Source organism: Setaria viridis, chromosome 5 (genome assembly GCF_005286985.2).
Source record: "Setaria viridis chromosome 5, Setaria_viridis_v4.0, whole genome shotgun sequence".
Taxonomy (NCBI): domain Eukaryota; kingdom Viridiplantae; phylum Streptophyta; class Magnoliopsida; order Poales; family Poaceae; genus Setaria; species Setaria viridis.
Window position 1 is genome coordinate 22,076,453 of NC_048267.2, and position 20,622 is coordinate 22,097,074.

General features: G+C 48.2%; 1 protein-coding gene across 1 annotated transcript; it reads right to left on the reverse strand.

The window, feature by feature from the left end:
* Positions 1-2,959: 2,959 nt before the first annotated feature.
* Positions 2,960-3,977, reverse strand: LOC117858414 (uncharacterized). The gene is made up of 2 exons (XM_034741478.2): positions 3,645-3,977; positions 2,960-3,507 (listed from the first exon to the last, which is right to left on the reverse strand). The coding sequence occupies exons 1-2, from the start codon at positions 3,837-3,839 to the stop codon at positions 3,136-3,138; spliced, it is 567 nt and encodes a 188-aa protein (XP_034597369.1). The 5' UTR covers positions 3,840-3,977; the 3' UTR covers positions 2,960-3,135.
* Between the last annotated feature and the right edge of the window lie 16,645 nt (positions 3,978-20,622).

Below are 20,622 nucleotides of genomic sequence, written 5' to 3' on the forward strand. Positions count from 1 at the left end.
TCCACCAAGTATCCTATATTTCAGGATTTCACATTGAGCAGTCCAAGAATCCCCTTCAAAGTCCTCACCTTCTGAACACACTCTAAACTAGGGCACTTCAGAGAGGTCAACAACTCTGACCTTAACCACAATACAAGCTAAATTATTTGGATCCTCTCCCAAACGATCAATTTGCCAAATTTAGCAACAATTTTCTCAATTTCAGAGCGACTCCAGAAATCTATATTGTAACCAAGAAGCATAAGCCACACCTCACAATTCAGAGTTGTCGTTTTATGATTCCAGCAGTTGTTATGTTCCACAAAAGATATCCTATAATTACCATATTCATGTGGGCTATCAACAATCAGGAAATCCCTATCATGGAAAAAATTTAACCTAACATATGCTTGTCCATAAGGACAAGGCTGAATGGAGTGAAATCCCACCCTACGATGATTCCTTAAAAAATCATCTAGGAGCTCTTTGATGGATGGGAATGATACCTGCTCCTTGAGCATAGGCTCAATGATCGCAATTGCAACATCACAGTTGCTTCTACTGGGTCCTCCAAGAACAACTCGAGTCATTGACTTCCTGTGCCCCACTAGAAGATGATGACATCCCCATAGTATGAAAGGCTCAGGGTCCACGAACTTGTAGGCCATGGCGGATGCCCAGCAGCACTGTTCTTGGGGTGGTGGGACTAAAGCAAATGGGGTTTTTTTAGGGTGGAGTGTGGTGGAAAGGTTGGGTTGCTCGTCAGGCACTGCAGAAGTAGATGGCCTCTTTGTAGTCCAGACTGAAGAATGGCAAGGCGAGGGGCAATGTGAGGGAGTCTTCTCCACCAGAGCAGCCGAGGAAGGCGAGGAGTCACCGCCGATGATAGGGGAGTGAGATGGGTCCTTCCAAACAATGATGACCAGTGGCTCTACAATTTCAATAGCAAGTAGCTATTTACCCATTTCTAAAAGATTGGTGAACACTTTGGTCCCACCTTGCTCAGCCCCAGCTGGAAGTGATGAAGGCGTGGTAAACCAAGCCTCAACTAGTAGACAACTCCACAGTGAAGAGCAAATAACAAAGGAGAAGCACTTGTTCTGGGACAGTCCCGGAAACTGAGGTGGGAACCTGCATGGGCTGCAATATGGCCCAAACGGAAGCAAAGGTCACAACGCACAGGAAAGTGGCAATAGGGCCTAAAGTGCCTAGAAGAGGGGCAACACGAGCAAGAGCGCCGGCCCATATGTGCACCGGCTGGTTTGAAATTCGAAACCTCATCAGGAGCTACACAAGCGGGGCAAGCTGCAGGCCCTGAATTCCTGCCATTATTAAGGCCAATATTAATAGCCAAATTGATGTCTGAGTTACGAGCAGAATTCAAATGAGAATTTGAACCAGAGGGCTCTGAACGCGTCGTGTTCTTCATATTGTTCATATTTGAAGAAGGGAGTCCTGAAGATAGACATTGAAAAACTGAACGCCTTTGATTACCGTAAGCACCAAATTGATGAAAGGGAACAAGATTTGCACTAGTTAAAGGCAAAGATGATGATTCCACAGCTTGTGAACGAAAACTAGATTTTGATCCTTTTAATTCCCCTTGCGTCCATGGGAAATGTAGTCCCTGAGCCTTTGAAATCACTTCCCTTGCAAAGGATAAACCTCTCTCATTCCAAAGATTGAAAACCACCTTGAAGGCTTGACAATAGAAAAAGCCCAATCGATAAACCAGAAGGCCAACCTCTTTCGAAGAGACAGTGATCTTAAAGATCCAATCCTCAACTTCCACCATGGCAAAATTAGAAGCAGATCCACCAAGAACGGATTGCAAAATGAGACCCATGTTCTCCTCAATCAACTTGATCTTGGAACGAGGAAAAGATGCCAAGCCCTCAAAGCATCATCCGGAGAAGATCGAGGCACCAAGAGAAGATCATACCTTCTTAGAGAAAACCTGCCCATGGCTAAAGACCAAACCAGAGCAATCCATGGCTGAAAACAGAGAGATAGGGCGAGGGGCAAACTAGCCAGGAAGGAGGACGAAGGGATCAGGTGATCACCGTTGGGGGGACGCCAGAGTCCGGCTATCACCACCAGGTGGGGTCCCGGAGAGGGCAGTCACCCATTTTTTGCTGTACAACTCATTGTTCATGCATCTTTGCCTCAGCACACGCGTGTGTTTTTCTTTGCCAATTCAGATGTGTGCCTTTGTGATTGGGGTCAGCTTGTGTTGCTCCCACTATAATTTTTCAAATAATTAATATGATATATCAAGATTAGGTTATTCATTCATTATGTCCACGGGCGTCCAAAAAGGTGAATTATTCCTCTTAAAATGATTTCAGATGCATTTCACAATCTTATGGTTTAGAGTTAATTACAAACAGTGAATCATTTTGATGCTAATCAATCTTCTAAATATATCCAATGGATGACATAGGTACATTTCCCCCTTGCTATCCTAGCTTGTTGCACCGTCCCCACCCCCGGTTCCAAACTAAGAGGCAACCTGGATGAGTGGGGAAACAACGAGCGAGTGAAGGACCCAAGGACGATGCCTTGGGCGAGGTCACAGAGGAAGGAAAGAAGCAAAGGATGAGCGAAGGACCAAGTCAAAGCTCGAGAGTTCACAACTGCAATGGTCCAGCGATAAGCGACCGATGGGATGACAAAGATCCAATGGCACCAAAGAAGGAACTAAAAGTTAGTGAGGAGATCAAAGAGCAAGTTGCAAATACAACGACCAATGTCGGACCTCCACAGGGTGCACTCGAGGTAAATAGGTAATTGCGAAGGATAGGATAGAAAAGCTACCAACCGCGGTAACAACAGGATAGCTAGGTAACCTCCACATGAAACAGAGCTACGTTCAGTAAAACAAATGAAATTCAAGAGAACCTATATCGAGCAATATAGGAATTAATAAGACAAGAATATATCTCAAGCACTCTTCGCAAAAAAAAAAGAAAAAGAAAAATATCTCAAGCACATGTGTTGAAACGGTTCTTTTGCATGTCTGTGTTCCTATAGGAACTCGCAAAATTGTAGTCGATGAGGCGTTCTTTCCCAAATTTTTTTCTGAACAGATCGAGATAGATGATGCATACGCATCCATCCGTGATATACTAAGAGAAAAGAGGAAAAATTAACTGATCACGCAATGCTAATGCTGATATCTGCCTTGATCCCCTCCACAACGCTCGGCGCCACTGCCGCCGTGGTGACCGTGACCGCGGCCTCCCCGTCGTTGATGGTCACCGTGGCCGCCAGGACGGGCACCCCGTGCCTGCGGAACACCTCCAGCACGCGCGTCAGCGCGCCCGGTCGCCGCGCCGCAGGCATCCGGGCGGCGAAGCACGACGCCTTCCCGGCCGCGAGCACCTCGCCCCCGCCGGCGCCGCCTCCGTCGGCCGCGGTCAGCCGCCCTGCCCCCGCGAACGGGCCGCGCGCCTCGAGCTCCGCCACCGTGCCCCGCAGCGCCCCCACGTACGCGATCGCCTCCTCCAGGATCCTCGTCTTGGGCGCCTGCACGCCGTCGCCGGCCACGCGGCGTGACGCCTAGTGAGACCATGGCCAAGAACGAACGAAGGGGAAAGGGGTGGGAACAAAAAGAAAATAAACGGAGGAATCGGCAAGAAAGGAGCACGCGGACATGGACGGACCCGAGGGGGCAGGTCCGGGAGCAGCGCGCCCAGCTCGGCGTAAAGCCTGGACATGTGGCGGCGGCGCGCGCGCTCGTTCTCCACCGTCGCCGGCAGCTGCTCCGGGGGCACCGACGACGCCACCGTCGCCGTCCCTGCCGGCGAGGCCTTGGTTTTGGCGGCCAGAGACAGAGCCAGCTGGCGACGCTCGGCCATGGCGATCGAAGTGCGGCGGCGGCGCGATGTGAAGTACTAGCGTTGCGTTGTACGCTGCCCCCTAGATATGATGGGAGGGGCTTGTCAAATCAGAACAAGGTTCCTCTGCACTTGCTGCTGCTGCCGGTGGGTCCTGGAGGGAGGGTTGCGCAGACGCATGTGGGAACGGGGAGGTGTCAGCTTTTTGTTGGTGGTGTCGGCTCAGAAAGGAGCTAGAAATGTTTCCCGGCTGTTTGGAAGACAGGGGCTAAACTTTAATCCTGACACATCGAATGTTCGGATGCTAATTAGAAAGATTAAATATGAGCTAATTACAAAACTAATATCAGAACTCTAGGCTAAATCACGAGATGAATCTATTGAGCCTAATTAATCTATCATTAGCGAATGGTTATTGTAGCACCACATTGTCAAATTATGGACTAATTAGGCTTAATAGATTCGTCTCGCGATTTAGCCTTGGGGTTGTGTAATTATTTTTGTAATTAGTCTAGGTTTAATACTCCTAATTAGTGTCCAAACATTCGATGTGACGGGGACTAAAATTTAGTCCCCTCCTCCCAAACACCCCTTATTACTTGGGAAAGCTAAATCATACCCGTGCATTTATTGCTTCTCCCACAACCAAATATTGGTGATCTTTTCTAGCTCCGGCGAGCCTTTAGGTCTAGGGTTTGGAGGGTGCACCGGCGAACCTAGAGGAGCTCCAAGGTGGCATGTTAGCAGGCGGTGGTGGCGGTTCGAGTCGACGGGGCCGCAAGGCGGTGTGAGCATCGCTGGCCGCGGGCTGCCGGAGGATATCTGGTTGGGCTATGGAGATGGCGGGGGCGAGCACTGTCGGACATACAACTATGAGCCTACCGGGAGGTTTGGGTAGTCATACATACAAGCTGTATACCAAGACATGTTAGACATGGAGATTACGTTGCAAGACGGCGTGGTCTACGTGGAGGACGAGGACTGGTCGAGGATTAGGAAACTACTCATAGCAGTTAGAGTAGGACTCTCTGGTCGAATCCAGCTAGTGCTCTTGTACAACAACCGACCTATAATACTAGTGCCTTAGATTGAATCGAAGAATCAGGGTGAGGGTCAATCTCGTAATTTCACATCTTTGGCACTTAAAACCTGGAGAAAAAACTTTCGTCCAACGGGCACATGGCACATAGCATCCGAGCCATTACACGACTAGTTTGGGTATAAGGGTCAACCCATTCGCCTTCAGAAAACTTATCTCTTCCAAAAAACTTGGTAACCGTTCCGGCGATAACTGATGGCTTAAAACATGGAATATTCCCCATAATATTTGTCGCTCAGTTACCTATGCTGTGGTTATAAATGACGTAGGAATCTTATCCCTTCTGTTTACCTGAGCTAGTGCGCCCGAGCCATTCATCTTCTCCACTATTGCCCTAGCGCCGCCGCTTGCACTACCTAAGCATTGTTGCCCTAGCGCCGCCACCCCCCACTATGTAGCCACCCAGCTGATGCGCCAGAAGACCATCGGAGCAATGGCACCCAAGAAGGCATCATCGAGCAAGACAGTGGAGTCGAAGAAGCGCAAGTCTACCAAGAAGGAGAAGGAGATCTCACTGTCAGTGCCCAGGTATAGGAAGACCGACCAGGCGGCACCGCCAAATGAAGCCATGGCCTGGAAGCCATCCACCTTGAAAGAGGCAGAGATCTAGGTACTGGTGCGTGCTAATCTGCTCCAGGAGAAGGAATTCGTAGATTGGAGGGAAGCAGCCGGAAATCCATGGCCCTTCGAGGACTACTCGGATGAGACAGTGATCTTCACGCACTTCATCAAGTGCGGGCTGGTGCTGCCGTCGTCCGAGTTCTTCAAGGGATTGCTGAGGTACTACTATATGGAACTAGTCCACCTCAACCCCAACTCAATCTTGCACATTGCCATCTTCGTGCATCTTCCTAGGGATTCAGCCTCATTTCCAGCTCTTTAGGAAATTCTTTAGAGTGAAGCTCCACCCCCAGATGGATCACATGCTAGTAGTCGGAGGGGCGGGGATCTAGCTTTGGGAGTAGTACAAGAGCTAGTACATTGAGTACGAGTTGATAGACTCCCATTCTAGTTGGAAGCAATGGTGGTTCTTTATTGCGAATCACGAGCTGCATCTTCCCAAGGTCACCGGCCACCGTCCAGTATGGAACAACCACTAGCTAGATGAGCCAAGTAGTTTCGATGTCTTTCAGTTGCCAGACTTGATTAAGAAGATCACCCGCCTCAAGAGTAATGGCTTAACTGGCATTGGTGTAGCCTTCAGCTTCATGAGGAGGCGCATCCAACCCTTGGAGCTATGTTGCACTGCGGGGTACAACTACTTGGGTCCCAACGACCCATCGAGGATGACGTCGGGGAGTTATCCCCTGATGCGGTGATGGCATGCCTGAAGCAATTCTTCAAGTGCGTCATTGGTATCCCGGCTATCTTGCGAGAGCACTACGCTGCGAATCCGCCAAATCCTGTAAGTACCCGTGGCTTGCAGCCCTTGAGTACTGGTATTGATATATGTCATTGTGCTGACTAGTCTACTATTGCTTGTAGGAGGAGTTGAACTTGTATGTCTCCAACCCTCCTCCACTAGGCGCTGATTTCACATCCCGTATGCAGTCCCTTAAGGCTATGCAGAGGGCGCTCGAGGAGGAGGAGGAGAAGGAAGGAGAAAGGGAGGAGTCACCAGACTGGTCCTCCCTCAGCAGCTCTGACTCAGAGTCTACTGAGAAATTTGTTGTCAAGCCTCATCTTTCTGACAAGGTGGGTCATCATCGGGGATGTCCAAGTGTGCAGGGAGGGACGTTCCAAAATTCGATGTGGCGCCATCCCCGAAGAAGGCGCATACTGCTGCTGCCAAGAGGGTGGCCAAAAAGTTGTCAGCCGATGAAGTCCCTCCTCAAGTAACAAGATCCTAAGGATTGAGTACCTGTTGTTGTTTGCTTTATCACTAGAATCTAACTTGGACAGTGATAATATGCAGGTTGTCGAGGAGGAGACGGAGCTAGAAGAATTGACTACTCTGATCATGCGGCGCCAAAGGCTACCAACTATACAAGAAGTCCTCGTGTCACGTACTCGATGAGAGAAGATGGTAGCTAAGGCTGCAGGGATCACAATCTGGTGAGCTGCGCCAAAGAAGTCATCACCTACTGTCAAGGCCCTACGCCTGGGAACTGGACCCTCCCTCAGTATCACTGATTAATATGTTGTGATGCTTATCTTTTTGTAGGAGATCCACTAGCGTGTAAACCGAGATCCCGAGTACGAAGTCTGGTGCTGATGGCAGTAGCCACTCAGCCCAGGAAGTCATCTCGGGGTCTGGAGCTGATGGCAGGAGCCACTCAACCCCCGAGCTCGCCCTGGAGCTCGCTGTTCCACCGCTGGAGGACCAACCCGTGCATGAGGTTGCCCTAGGTGTGGTATCTCTTGTGACTGCTCTTATGCACGACTTGTTGTCATCACTTGACGTTTCTATAGTACCACCCCCCAAGCTGCCAGAAGTCGAACCCATCGCAGAGAGCACTTCCACGATGGTGACGGAGTTGGTGGCAATGATGCTAAATCCGGATGCTGAGCCAGAGCTGGAGGCCGAAGTGGAGCCAGAGGTCGAGGTGAAGGTGGTGGCCGCCAATGAAGTTTGAGGCTGCACGTGTAGCCCCTGAGCCAGAAGCTGATGTGGAGGCTGCCGGGGGGCTGCAAGTGTTGCCTGTTGTCCCACCGTTCGAGGCGAGGCCGTCGAGCTATCCCACGGAGACTACCTCCTTGTCATCAGAGGCTGGTCTGTCGACTAGCCAAACGATGGTCCCTTTCGGTGCGCCGGGTGCTGGGGAACATGAGGGGATCCATCCTTGGTGAACCAAGAGAGAGACTGGCTGATAACTGACCCCCTGGCCACCGTGGATTTCGAGGCCACACTGATGGATATGTACCACAAAGTAGGTGAGTACACATATGTAGGCTTTACTCCTGCTCTTGATCTTCATCTTGAAATTAGTACTTGATGCTTATATGAGTACTTTGCTTTTTGTTGTAGACAATGATGCAGTACTCCCGCGAGAAATCGAGGGTTCTCGAAGAAGTTGGAGACACTATCCAGCGGGCTGAGGCGCTGAATCAGAGACTGGCCGAGGAGAGGCAGTACTCCTCCTAGCTTCTTATGAAGTATGATGGCCACGCCACCGAGTACCGGAACCTCTTCCAGAAAGCTGATGAAGAAAAGGATCGACTCTGGTTACTCAACAGAGGCCTAAGGACCCAAAGTGAAGGTAGGATATTTGTCCTTCGTTGCTTTTGAGTACTTGTTTTTCCTTAGTACTACTAACTTGTGCTTTTCCTTTGTGCTTACAGAGCTCTCCAAGGAGAATAATGATCTCCAGGGTTGTGCCAATGACTGGTAGAACGTGTACTACTAGGTCACTGATGAATTTGATAAGGTGACCACAAAGTACGAAACCCTAGAGCACAAGTTCGACAAGGAGAAGTAGTTGCGCAAGGATGGGGAGGTACAGCTTGTCGTTCTGATGGAGAAACTTTGAGTGCAGCAGGCTGAGCTAGAGACGAAGGATCTTGCTTTAAACGATCTAACAAAAGCCGCCGAGCCAATCCTTGACATGGTGGAGCCCCGGAGGAAGGCGTGGAGCCCCGTTCCTTGGTAGATAGACTCAGGGATGTACCAGAGAAGTTCACTGACTACATGAAGAAGACTACGGAGTCCGTCTTCAAGCAACTGCTAGAGATGGTGAAGTCGTTCTACCCATTAGCCAACTTGGCTCCTGTGGCAGAAGGCATTGCCGAGGACTGCTCTGATGAGGAGTTCCAGCAGTACTTGGAGGAGATGGCTCCCATAGCTCAGGAAGTAGCTGGTCAGATAGACCTTGAGTGAATCTGTAAAAACAATGGTCTTTAATGTAAACAAGTTATGTTAATGCAAATTATTTCAAGTCTTGTCACAATTTGTGTTTGCTTGTCGACTTGCTTGAATTCCTTCAGTTTAGTGCATCTCATAGACTACCTAGATGTTTGCTCGTGTGGTAGTCATGAGCGCCCGTGCACAAGGCTGCTCTTGGGAGCCTCTTCAAACACACTATTGTGGCAGAACCGCCCAAATTAACTTGACTAAAATGCACTTAAGTTGCCTGACATGCGATCGTGCACTTTAAGCCAGTCAACTTGGTCAACCGTCGAATTTCATCCGATAAACCACTTACACAGGATCGAGAAGCATTGCTCACATGAAGGTGAGTAGCACAGAGATTACAACATTTCCATCACAATAACATAGTTCAACAAATTATTACATCAGAGTTTTCAAAATTCAAACAAGTTTGCAAGGTTCAACCAGACAAAATAAAATAAGCGGAAGCTAAATGTCGATACACGATATCATGACAAAGCCGATCATGACATCAATGATCCCTGCCCTCACCGTCCGAGGAGGGATCCCACTCGACTGTCCAGCCCGGAGGGAGCTGGGTAGGCCAAGTGGTGCCAACAACCATACTATCGACATTGCCTGAAAATTTAAGCCACAACAAGGCTGAGCAACTAATACATAGCAAGACTAACCCGACAGGTGATAACTACTGTCATCAAATCCTAGACATGCAAGGCTTTTTGTCTTTGGGTTTGTTTTGCCAAAAGCGTCTATAGTAGGTCCTTACTTTCAATATTTTAGCTCAAGTTCTAGTTTCATTAACCAGTCTAGATTAGAAACTTATACTAAGCAAGCATAGTTTTCCAAGCAATTAAAGAACAAGCATCAAGATTAATATCCTCATGTTCCATCATTACTCAGTGTAGAATAGCGATCAAGTAGTCCCAAACTGTGAGAGGCAGATGAATCGATTCGAATTTATTAACCATGCATGGCAAACCTAATCTCATGACATCCGCGCACCACAAAGGGTCGCTTCATTTGTCAGCCGTCCCCATCGATCCCTTAGGCACGTGTCAGGGCCAACTTCCTTCGGCATGCAATGCTCCATAGTCCTGGCCTCTGCCGTACTATGACCGCACTTGTACCCACATGATGCACCATGGGAACGACGTTCCAAGGACAGCCGGAGGGTATGTCACGCCCTAGTTCAATCAGGTACTAGGCTTCCCCATCCCATACTAGGTATGAGATTAGTACTTCCAAACACTTGATCACGAACGCTGACATGTTTCGACCTTAGTCCATTTTCATTTAGATAGACGAAGCAATCCACGAAGCACCGAACATAAGCCCAGCCCCGTCCATCGTCCTTATAGTTGCAGCGTAAGTAAAACATTCAACTCCTATAACTCGCGAGTGACAGCAAATCACTCGACTTTTACCGAGACCTATTAAGCATTGCAGCTACTCGACCTTAGCAATGAGTATTTAGATCAAGGTACTAAGTTCATGCATCTACGGTTTCAATCAACTCCTACAAAAGTAAATGCACAATCATAAGCATCAACAACTTGCATAAATTAAAACATGGAAATCATGCACCGGGGCTTGCCTTCAGGAAAGGTTAGCGGTTCCTCGGGGTCTTGATCTAGTTCAGGCTCGACTTCCAAGTGATGAAGTTCCGTAGCAGGTTCTTCCTCCGGTGCAGGGTGGAGCTCGTAGGTTCTGTCGGCGAGATTAGCTTCTACACGACATGCACATGCAAGAGTTCAGTTGTATTCATGCGTGTACACAAACGATGCAAGGCATGGCTTTTTGGTAGAAAGAAGGTTGCATAAAGGCCACATTCACCTAGACAAGGTTTTTAACTTTCTTTAACTTCATAAAGTATGGTGGTCGGTTTAAACTTGAGGTTGACTTTAATGGTGACTGTGTACACATTTAGATTCTTACAACTTAGAGTTGCACAAAGAGAGGGGGAGGTCATGTTTGGGGTGGTTCAAGTACATTAGGAGAGTTACTTACTTCTGAATGTTTTTATGTACCTCTTCCAAAATCACTTATTTAGCTTATTAGGATTTGTGCTTCTTTTTATTCCTTTAAGTCGATTATTCAGCCTCAAATGATTTCACAAACAAATAGCAGCCAAAGGTAATGAGAAAATTACAGCACCTCACTTCAGTCATTAATAAGTTACTGTAAAATTTTGGAAGCCATTGGATCACCACAAAAATAATTACACGCATTTCATTATTAAAGGTAGCATGCGCTTAACTATTTCTATCTCCAAACCTAGAGTGATCTGAGGGTGAAATTTTACCAATATGTTGAAGGTGTGTTACAGGAGCTTTGGGGAATTTGTCATGATTTTTGGAGAAGGACAACCATTTTCCCTATTTATCTTCTAATTAAGCATGCTTTACAAGGAAGGTAGGTTTCTTTCTGATTCTAACCACAACCCATATTTTTCGTGTAAACTACCTCTCAAAACTGAGCTACTCCAAGTAGTTTCATATTTCTCTTAGCTCTGGATTAAAACTTATGCAAAAAGTAAGATTTAACCTAGATTTCAATTATAAGGTTAAAACACGAACTTTAAGTTCTATTCTAGGGCCCTAAATATTTTTCTAAGCTTCTACTCATTGAAACATTCACCACAGAGTTGGATTTACCTATTTAGCATTTTTCTTCTATTTACTATGATTTAAAAGGCCTAAGCAAGAAATAAAGCCACTGGATATTATTTACAATATTAACATGAGCAAACTTATTTTTGTCAGAAACTAGACAGAACAAGGATTCCAACAAAAGTGATTTGGTATTTTTCTGATTTTTCTACGATTTACTGGGCATTTACAAAGTTTAACCCTTTTTCTACCGATTTTTAAACTAAAACCATGGCAAACTTGCACTCTACCCCCTATGTCTACGGTTTATTCGTGTAGGGGTCCCTAAGTTTCGCACCTAGGCCCTTGGAAAGATTGGGGAAGATGCAATGTCGTCCCCGGGGGTGCGCATGGCGGCAGCGGCGAAATCCCTGGCGATTCACCGGTGGGGATCGGGCAACAAGTTGCCGGAGAGGCTCAGAGGTTTACCTGAGCTCGACTTGGTGGAGTTAGGGCGGTGGAGATGGCCGGCAAGAATCGGAACATGAAGGTGGCGACTGGGCTTGGTGGGTGGCGGTGCGGGCGGGGTTCCAACACACCGGCAGCGCAGAGGAAAAGCAGGGGCGCGGCATACGGGAGGTCGCAAAGGGGTGACGCTAACGGCGAGCTCGGCCCTTTTATAGGTTAGAGGTGGAGCAAAGGGTCGAGGTGGGGCTTCAGACATGGGAGGATAAGGCTGGGGGAAAGCGGGTGCGCGGGCAAGGTGGCCATTGGCCGGAGAAGCAGAGCTCCGGGGATAGGATCCTTTGGGCATTGGGCAAGGGAGATAGCGTCGGGCAAGCGTGGTTTTGCCAGGCGGGAGGATTGGTGAGGCCGGGCATGCGCTAGATTGGGGGTGGCGGCACGGCCGGTGCCCGGCGGTGATGTGGCGTGTGAGGGGGAGGAAGGCGCGGGCGCCAGTTGGGCGGAGCGGCTCACGCGCCGGGGAAGGGAGACAACCTCGACGGCGATTGGCCAGCACGACGCTCGCCCCGTCTTGTCGTAGGCGCGAGTAGGGTGACGACGAGCTCGCCGGTGGATGGCGGCCACGCGGCGGGCGACGCGTGGGCGAACATGCCCGGGTGCGCTGGCGTCGAGGCAACATCGGGTAGCAACGAAACCAGCTTTGGGGGCCCTCTACTCGAGATTTTTAAACTAAAAGAAATGCAACAGTCTTTGAGTAGTCTTGAGATATTCGCCGAGTAGTCTTGGTGCTCTTCGAGTACTTTGTCAGGCTGAATATTTGAATGCTTCTTAAAGCTGCCATGAGGCTATGGTGTGCTCAAAGTCTTGATCAACATGATATTGTAGTCTTCATGTATGGAGGGCGTCGAAAGTCGCACTCCATATGGAGTAGCCCCCAAGCCTTAGGTTGAATCGTAGAATCAGGCTGCGGATCAAAATCTTGAATCTTCCTCTTTCGACTTGAAAAAATCGATTGTTGGGTGCAGCTTATTAGCCCCCGAGGCTTGGACTGATTGAATAATCAACCCGAGGGTCTTGAATCTTCACTCAGGTCATCATTCGAGTAGTCTGGCGACATCCAGCCCCTGAGCTTGTGCGCTAGGTAAGTCGTTGGAGCCATGTCGAGTGGTTTTGCGGCGTCCAGCCCACGAGCCTAAGAGCTAGCTGAGCCACTGGAGATATTCCGAGTACTGATTGGTGCTTAGCCCCCGAGTTTGGGAACTAGCCTGTGCCATTGGAGGCATGCTTAGTGTCGCTGAAGCTCAATCTGAAAGAAAAGATGCATACATTATGTAGCGTTTTTGTAGGATTTTGAAACTGCTGAATTTTATTCAGTGATCAATATGAAAGTTGTGTCATGCTCTTATTTCAGTCATATTCTTCCCGAGTAGTTAGCCTGTTATGATTAGGCTCTCAGTCTCTGGGTAGCCGTTGCCACTGCGTGTGTGAGATTGTTGTCTCGTATACGCGTATGGGCTTAGGCGTACAGATGCTCCTAAGGCTTTCACGAGTTAAGGCGTGTTCTGCTCGAGAAGAGTAGTGACCTTAAGAGAAGACAAAAGTGAGAGTAGTCGCTGCTGCGACAAGACAGAGACTACACGATTGCAAGTCAAGCTCTTCTTTCAGTCATACTCTTCCCGAGTAGTTAGCCTGTTATGCTTAGATTCTCAGTCTCTGGGTAGCCGTTGCCACTGTGTGTGTGAGACCTTTGTCTCGTATGCGCATATGGGCTTAGGCATGACAGATGCGCCTGAGGCTTTCATGAGTTAAGGCGTGTTCTGCTCGAGAAGAGTAGTGACCATAAGAGAAGACAAAAGTGAGAGTAGTCGCGCTGCTGCGACAAGAAAGAGACTACGCGATTGCGCAAGTGTTTGCTGCCCACCGGCGAGTAGAGCGCGCGTTGTGCGCAAGAGTTTCCGGCGAGTAGAGCGCATGTTGCGCGCAAACAGAAAATAAGCCAGAAAATAAATTAGAAAAGTGACTTAGCTTGCTTCATGGATGATTGTTGACGAAGCCGTGACGGTCGCTGCTGAAGCCATAATGGTTGTTGACGAAGTCGACTAGTCGAAGGCGATTCAGACTAGTTGTCGATGATGCAAAGTTTGCCCTGACTAATTTTTTAGTTGAGACGAGGAGTTGGAGTAGTCCACCATCGACTAGCTCGGAGAAGTCGCCGGCGAGCGTCATGACGAAGTAGTCGTCAGTGTGTTGCCGAGCGAAGTAGTCGAGGAGAGTAGTCGAAGTCGTTGCCGAGCCGCCCGTAGTCGTTGGCGGGCTCGTGATGTAGTTGGACTTTCAAGTTGTAGTCAAACTCGAAGTCGCTGTAGAACTTTGAGTCAGAGTTGAAGCTGGAGTCGCCGTCGGACTCCACGTTGTGGTCGAACCCGAAGTTGTTGTCGGACTCAGAGTCGTAGCCAGACCCGGAGTCGCCGTCAGACTCCGAGTTGTAGTCGGACGCAGAGTCGCCATCGGACTCCGAGTTCAAGTCGTGGTCGGACCCGTAGCCGCCGTCGGAGTTCGAGTTCGAATCGCGGTTGAACCCGAAGTCACCATCGGAGTACGAGTTTGTAGTCGAATCTTGATCCGAGGTTCAATTTGTCGATTTTCTTGACGAGATTTTTTGCTTCTTGTGGAAGAGATTTCCCGTCAAGGCGCTTCTTCTCCTGGTTGTCGATGATGCAGCATTGGAAGGACCTAGTGCCGTCGGTGATGCAAAGTCAGGAGTCGAAGATGAAGGTTGCGCCCGCTTTGAAAGCGAACGCCGGCTTGAAGATGAGGTCCTTCAAGCTTGCCTGATGATCTCGACGATCTACCCCACGGTGGGCGCCAATGTCGGTGGTTTATACCGGTCGTCTACCAAGAGGTACCCGAGGTAGAAGAATGTGTAGCGGGGGATCGCCGGACCTGGAACTTGAAGGTAAAAGCGAGGACACAAGACACAGATTTATACAGGTTCGCGCCGCCGGAGTAGCGTAATACCCTACGTCCTGTTTGGGGGGTGTTTGTATATTGCGCCCTATGCTTGGGTGTTGAGGTGTGACCTACCGAGCTAGGTACCCCTACCCTCCTTTATATGCTCCAGGGGGCAGAGTACTAGTCGGATTACAAGGAGGAGTCTTACTAGGATTACATGGGATGAGTCCTAATAGGATTACATGGGATGAGTCCTAGTAGGATTACAGGGGAATCCTAGTAGGAGTCTGACTTATTCCTTCCTTTCGGGTATTGGGGATGTATCCCCGACAAGCCCCCGAGCGCTTCATAGTCGAATGCAGCAGTCTTCGAGTAGTCTTGAGATATTCGCCGAGTAGTCTTGGTGGTCTTCAAGTACTTTGTCAGGCTGAATCTTTCAATGCTTCTTAAAGCTGCCATGAGGCTATGGTGTGCTCAAAGTCTTGATCAACATGATATTGTAGTCTTCATGTATGGAGGGCATCGAAAGTCGCACTCCATATGGAGTAGCCCCCAAGCCTTAGGTTGAATCATAGAATCAGGCTGAGGGTCAAAATCTTGAATCTTCCTCTCTCGACTTGAAAAAATCGATTGTTGGGTGTAGCTTATCAGCCCCCAAGCCTTGGATTGATTGAATAATCAACCCGAGGGTCTTGAATCTTCACTCAGGTCATCATTCGAGTAGTCTTGCGACATCCAGCCCCCGAGCATGTGCGCTAGGTAAGTCGTTGGAGCCATGTCGGGGTTTTGCGGCATCCGGCCCCCAAGCCTAGGTGCTAGCTGTGCCGCTAGAGATATTCCGAGTACTGATTGGTGCTTAGCCCCCGAGTTCGGGAACTAGCCTGTGCCGTTGGAGGCATGCTTAGCGTCGCTGATGCTCAATCTAAAAGAAAAGATGCATACATTATGTAGCGTTTTTGTAGGATTTTGGAACTTCTAAATTTTATTCAGCGATCAATATAAAAGTTGTGTCATGCTCTTATTTTGGTCATATTCTTCCCGAGTAGTTAGCCTGTTACAATTAGGCTCTTAGTCTCTGGGTAGCCGTTGCCACTGCGTGTGTGAGATTGTTGTCTCGTATACGCGTATGAGCTTAGGCGTATAGATGCTCCTGAGGCTTTCACGAGTTAAGGCCTGTTCTGCTCGAGAAGAGTAGTGACCTTAAGAGAAGAGAAAAGTGAGATTAGTCGCTGCTGCAACAAGAAAGAGACTGCACGATTGCGAGTCAAGCTCTTGTTTCAGTCATACTCTTCCCGAGTAGTTAGCCTATTACGCTTAGACTCTCAGTCTCTGGGTAGCCGTTGCCACTGCGTGTTTGAGACCTTTGTCTCGTATACGCGTATGGGCTTAGGCGTGACAGATGCGCCTGAGGTTTTCATGAGTTAAGGCGTGTTCTGCTCGAGAAGAGTAGTGAGCTTAAGAGAAGACAAAAGTGAGAGTAGTCGCGCTGCTGCGACAAGAAAGAGACTGCGGGATTGTGCAAGAGTTTGCTGCCCTCCGGCGAGTAGAGCGCGCGTTGTGCGCAAGATTTTTCGGCGAGTAGAGCGCGTGTTGCTCGCAAATGGAAAATGAGCCGGAAAATAATTTAGAAAAAAGTTACTTAGCTTGATTCGTGGATGATTGTTGACGAAGCCGTGATAGTCGTTGATGAAGCCATAACAGTTGTTGATGAAGTCGACTAGTCGGAGGCGATTCGGACTAGTTGTCGATGATGCGAAGTTTGCCCTGACTAATTTTTAAGTCGAGATGAGGAGTTGGAGTAGTCCACCATCGACTAGATCGGAGAAGTCGCCGACGAGCGTCATGACGAAGTAGTCGTCAGTGTGTTGCCGAGCGAAGTAGTCGAGGAGAGTAGTCGAAGTCATTGCTGAGCCGCCCGTATTCATCGGCGGGCTCGCGATGTAGTCGGACTTTCGAGTTGTAGTCAAACTCGGAGTCGCTGTCGAACTTTGAGTCAGAGTTGAAGCTGGAGTCGCCGTCGGACTCCGCGTTGCGGTCGAACCTGGAGTCATCGTCGGACTCGGAGTCGTAGCCAGACCCGGAGTCGCCGTCGGACTCCGTGTTGTAGTCGGACCCGGAGTCGCCATCGGAATCCGAGTTCAAGTCATGGTCGGACCCGTAGCCGCCGTCGGAGTTCAAGTTCAAATCGCGGTCGAACCCGAAGTCGCCGTCGGAGGATGAGTTTGTAGTCGAATCTTGATCCGAGGTTTAATTTGTCGATTTTCTTGACGAGATTTTCTGCTTCTTGTGGAAGAGAGGTCCCGTCGAGGCGCTTCTTCTCCTAGTTGTCGATGATGCAGCATTGGAAGGACCTAGTGCCGTCGTTGATGCAAAGTCAGGAGTCGAAGACGAAGTTGGCGCCCGCTTTGAAAGCGAACACCGTCTTATAGATGAGGTCCTTCAAGCTCGCCTGATGATGTCGATGATCTGCCCCACGGTGGGCGCCAATGTCGGTGGTTTATACCGGCCATCTACCAAGGGGTACCCAAGGTAGCATAATGTGTAGCGGGGGATTGCCGGACCTGGAACTTGAAGGTAAAAGCGAGGACACAAGACACAGATTTATACAGGTTCGGGCCGCCGGAGTAGCGTAATATCCTACGTCCTGTTTGGGGGGTGTTTGTATATTGCGCCCTGCGCTTGGGTGTTGAGGTGTGACCTGCCGAGCTAGGTACCCCTGCCCTCCTTTATATACTCCAGGGGCAGAGTACTAGTCGGATTACAAGGAGGAGTCTTAGTAGGATTACACGGGATGAGTCCTAATAAGATTACATGGGTTGAGTCCTAGTAGGATTACAGGGAAATCCTAGTAGGAGTCTGAGCACTTTTACATAAAAATTTTTTGGACATGTTATTACTATATTTTCCCTTAGGTATTTATTTTGGGTTTAAGCACATAAATGCCCCATAAATCACACAAAAATGGTAAAAAGGTAGATCCACCTCTGTTAGAACACTTGTGTCATGCTTGTTCTAGATATGAATTTTGTGGCACTAGTTTAGGTGTTGAAAACACTAGTTTAAGGCAAACCTTGTAATTCTAGGTGTGATCTTGTTATTTGCTCTATTAATGGAAGGAAATAGATAAAAATGCAGGATCACTTTTGTTAGCTTCTTGATACCTCTGTTTAACTAGGAAAAATACTAGCTTCTGGTTGCTACATATTTTACCTTGCTCAAATAAATGCATGTAGTTAAATACACTTAAAATATGATATTTTGAGTTGTTTAAAAATTCAAAAATAGGATAAATTTCCAAATGAGTTTTGAGCAACCCTAAAGTGACCCCACCCTTTATTTGTGAAATCTAAGTTTCTAAAACCTTATATGTGTACACAATCACCATCAATCAAACCTAGGGTTTAAAACACAAAATCACTTTATCTCATGAAGAACTCAAGTTTGAATCTTGACTTGGGTCACATGTTTAACTTACATTCTACAAAAATCTTATGAATGCATCTTGCACGTGAAATCGTAAAATCTTGATTTGTTGCATATGCATCTCGTGTAGAAGCGAATCTCGTAGACGGGATGTACGAACTGCCCCTGAAAACTGAGGAAGTACCTGTAGAGCTGCATGAAGTCGAGACTGATCAAGATCCTAGCCAAGCTTCCAATGAGCTCCTTACTAATTTAGAACAGGAAGGCAAGCACCGAAGTATAACCTAGTTTTCTAAATTTTGCACTACTTATCATTGCTTATGCTTATGCATTTAAGTTCATAGGAGTTGCTTGAAACCTTAGTTGCATGATCCGAGGTACCTATGTGCTCAATACTAGTATACTAAGATGAGTAGTTGCAATGCTAAATAGGGACTCAGTAAAAGTCGAGTGATTTCCTGTCACTCGCGAGTTTTAGGAGTTGCCTGTTTACTTATGCTGGAACCATAAGGATTACGGGCGAGGCTGGGCAATTGGTTCTGAATTGGTGGATCACCTCGTCTGTCTAGTGACTAATGTGCTATGGTTGAAATGTGTTCAGAGATGTGGTCAAGTGTTTGAAAGTACTAATCTCATACCTAGTATGGGATAGGGAAGCCTAGTACCTGATTGAACCGGGACATGGACATACTCCCCACTCTCTCTGGAATGGAGTTTCCCTAATGCATCATGTGGGTGCAAGTGTAGTCATGGTACGGTGATGTTCCGGGACCGTGAGGCCCTGTATCCAAGGAAAGTGGGCCCTGGCCACGTGCCTGGGAATTGATGGGGATGGTGGAGTTAGGTTCACCTTGCAAGGTTAAGAAACTCAATTCGAATCGTCTACCTCTCACAGTTTGAGGCTGCTTGACCCAGTTCTGCACTGAGTAACAAGTGAAACAAAGAATGATTATCTTAATGATCATGCTTGGAATAAAATGTTCGATCAACATGCTTGCTCAGAATAGGTGCTTACCTAGAATGGATAATCAACTAGAACCTGATGCCAAAATTTGAAAGTAAGGATCTACTTTAGATGCTTTTTGCAAAATAGACTCCTCAGCTAAAAAGCTTTACATGTCTAGAAGTCGGTGGAGTAGTTACCACCTGACGGGTAAGTCTTGTTGAGTATTAGTATACTCTGCCTTGCTTGTGGCTTTATTTTCAGGTAATGAAATTGATGTTGATAAGTGTGCTGCAGGTTTAACTTGGCCGATCCTGCTCCCTCCGGGTTGGATGGTCGAGTGGGACCTGTCTGTCAATGTTTTAGACCGGCAACCCGCCTAGGGGGTACCCTAGGTGGTCTTTTGTGCGGTAAGGATCGTCGAGAATCAAGGAATCAATGGTGATGCAAGGAACACGATTTAGATAGGTTCAGGCCGCTAGATCGCGTAATATCCTACATCCTGTGTGTTGGTTTGTATTGATCTTGGGTGAACTGGAGTTGTTCGTGTTTGAGGGGGGTCCCTGCCTGCCCTTATGTACACGGGTGGGTAGAGTTACAAGTCCGAGTCCTAGTCGAGTACAGTTACAGAGTTCTACTCGGTATGGCCTGAGTAGTTTTCCATACATACTTGACTAGTCCGAGTAGGATAAGCCTATCCCTTGTCCTGATCATATCCGAGTACGCCCCTTAGTGGGCTGTCCAAGGTCTACTCGTGGGCCTGGGGTGCATGCCCGACAAGCCCTCAAGTACTTTGTAGTCGTGCGCCACAGTCTTGGGTACTGCGGGCTTTATCCAAGTAGTTCGTCGTAGAGGTTGCAGACTGAAGTGCTCGAGTACTGTCGCGTGGCTAGAAGGTACTCTTCTTGTTCCTTCGAGTTGTTTCTGTTCCGAGAATTTTTATATGGTAGTGCAATGTCAATTGCACTCCATATGGACTAGCCCCCGAGCCTTAGGTTGAGTCGAAGAGTCAGGCTTAGGGTCAACCCAGCTTTTTGTCTGTTTTACCCTTGGAAATCTTGAAAAAGAAAAAGCTGACCATCGGGTACGGTACTCGCAGCCCCCGAGCACTTAGGCGATCTCTGTCGTTGAAGTGGTCAGCAGTCCGTTGAAAAGAGTAGCTGTTGAGTGTTTAAGGCGATTAATCTGCAATTAATCTGTTTAAAATCCGTCCGTTGCATAACTGACGTGTGGAAACTGGAGCTGGCGGAGATAAAACTGGAGGGCCCCCTTTCGGTTAGATTTACGCTGTATGATAATACGATCTGTTTTTCTTCGTCCCCTACTCTCCTGCTCCACATTTGCGCCGTTGCAAGTGCCGCCGCCACCATAGCCGCCTCTTGAGAGAGATTCGAGGGTGAGTGTCGTTTTAACTTGAGTTTGAGTCCGTCGGATGCGCACCAAGAAGATGGGCAAGAAACCCGAGAAGATCCAGGGCAAGGCTCCGGCGACAGGCAAGGTGAAGT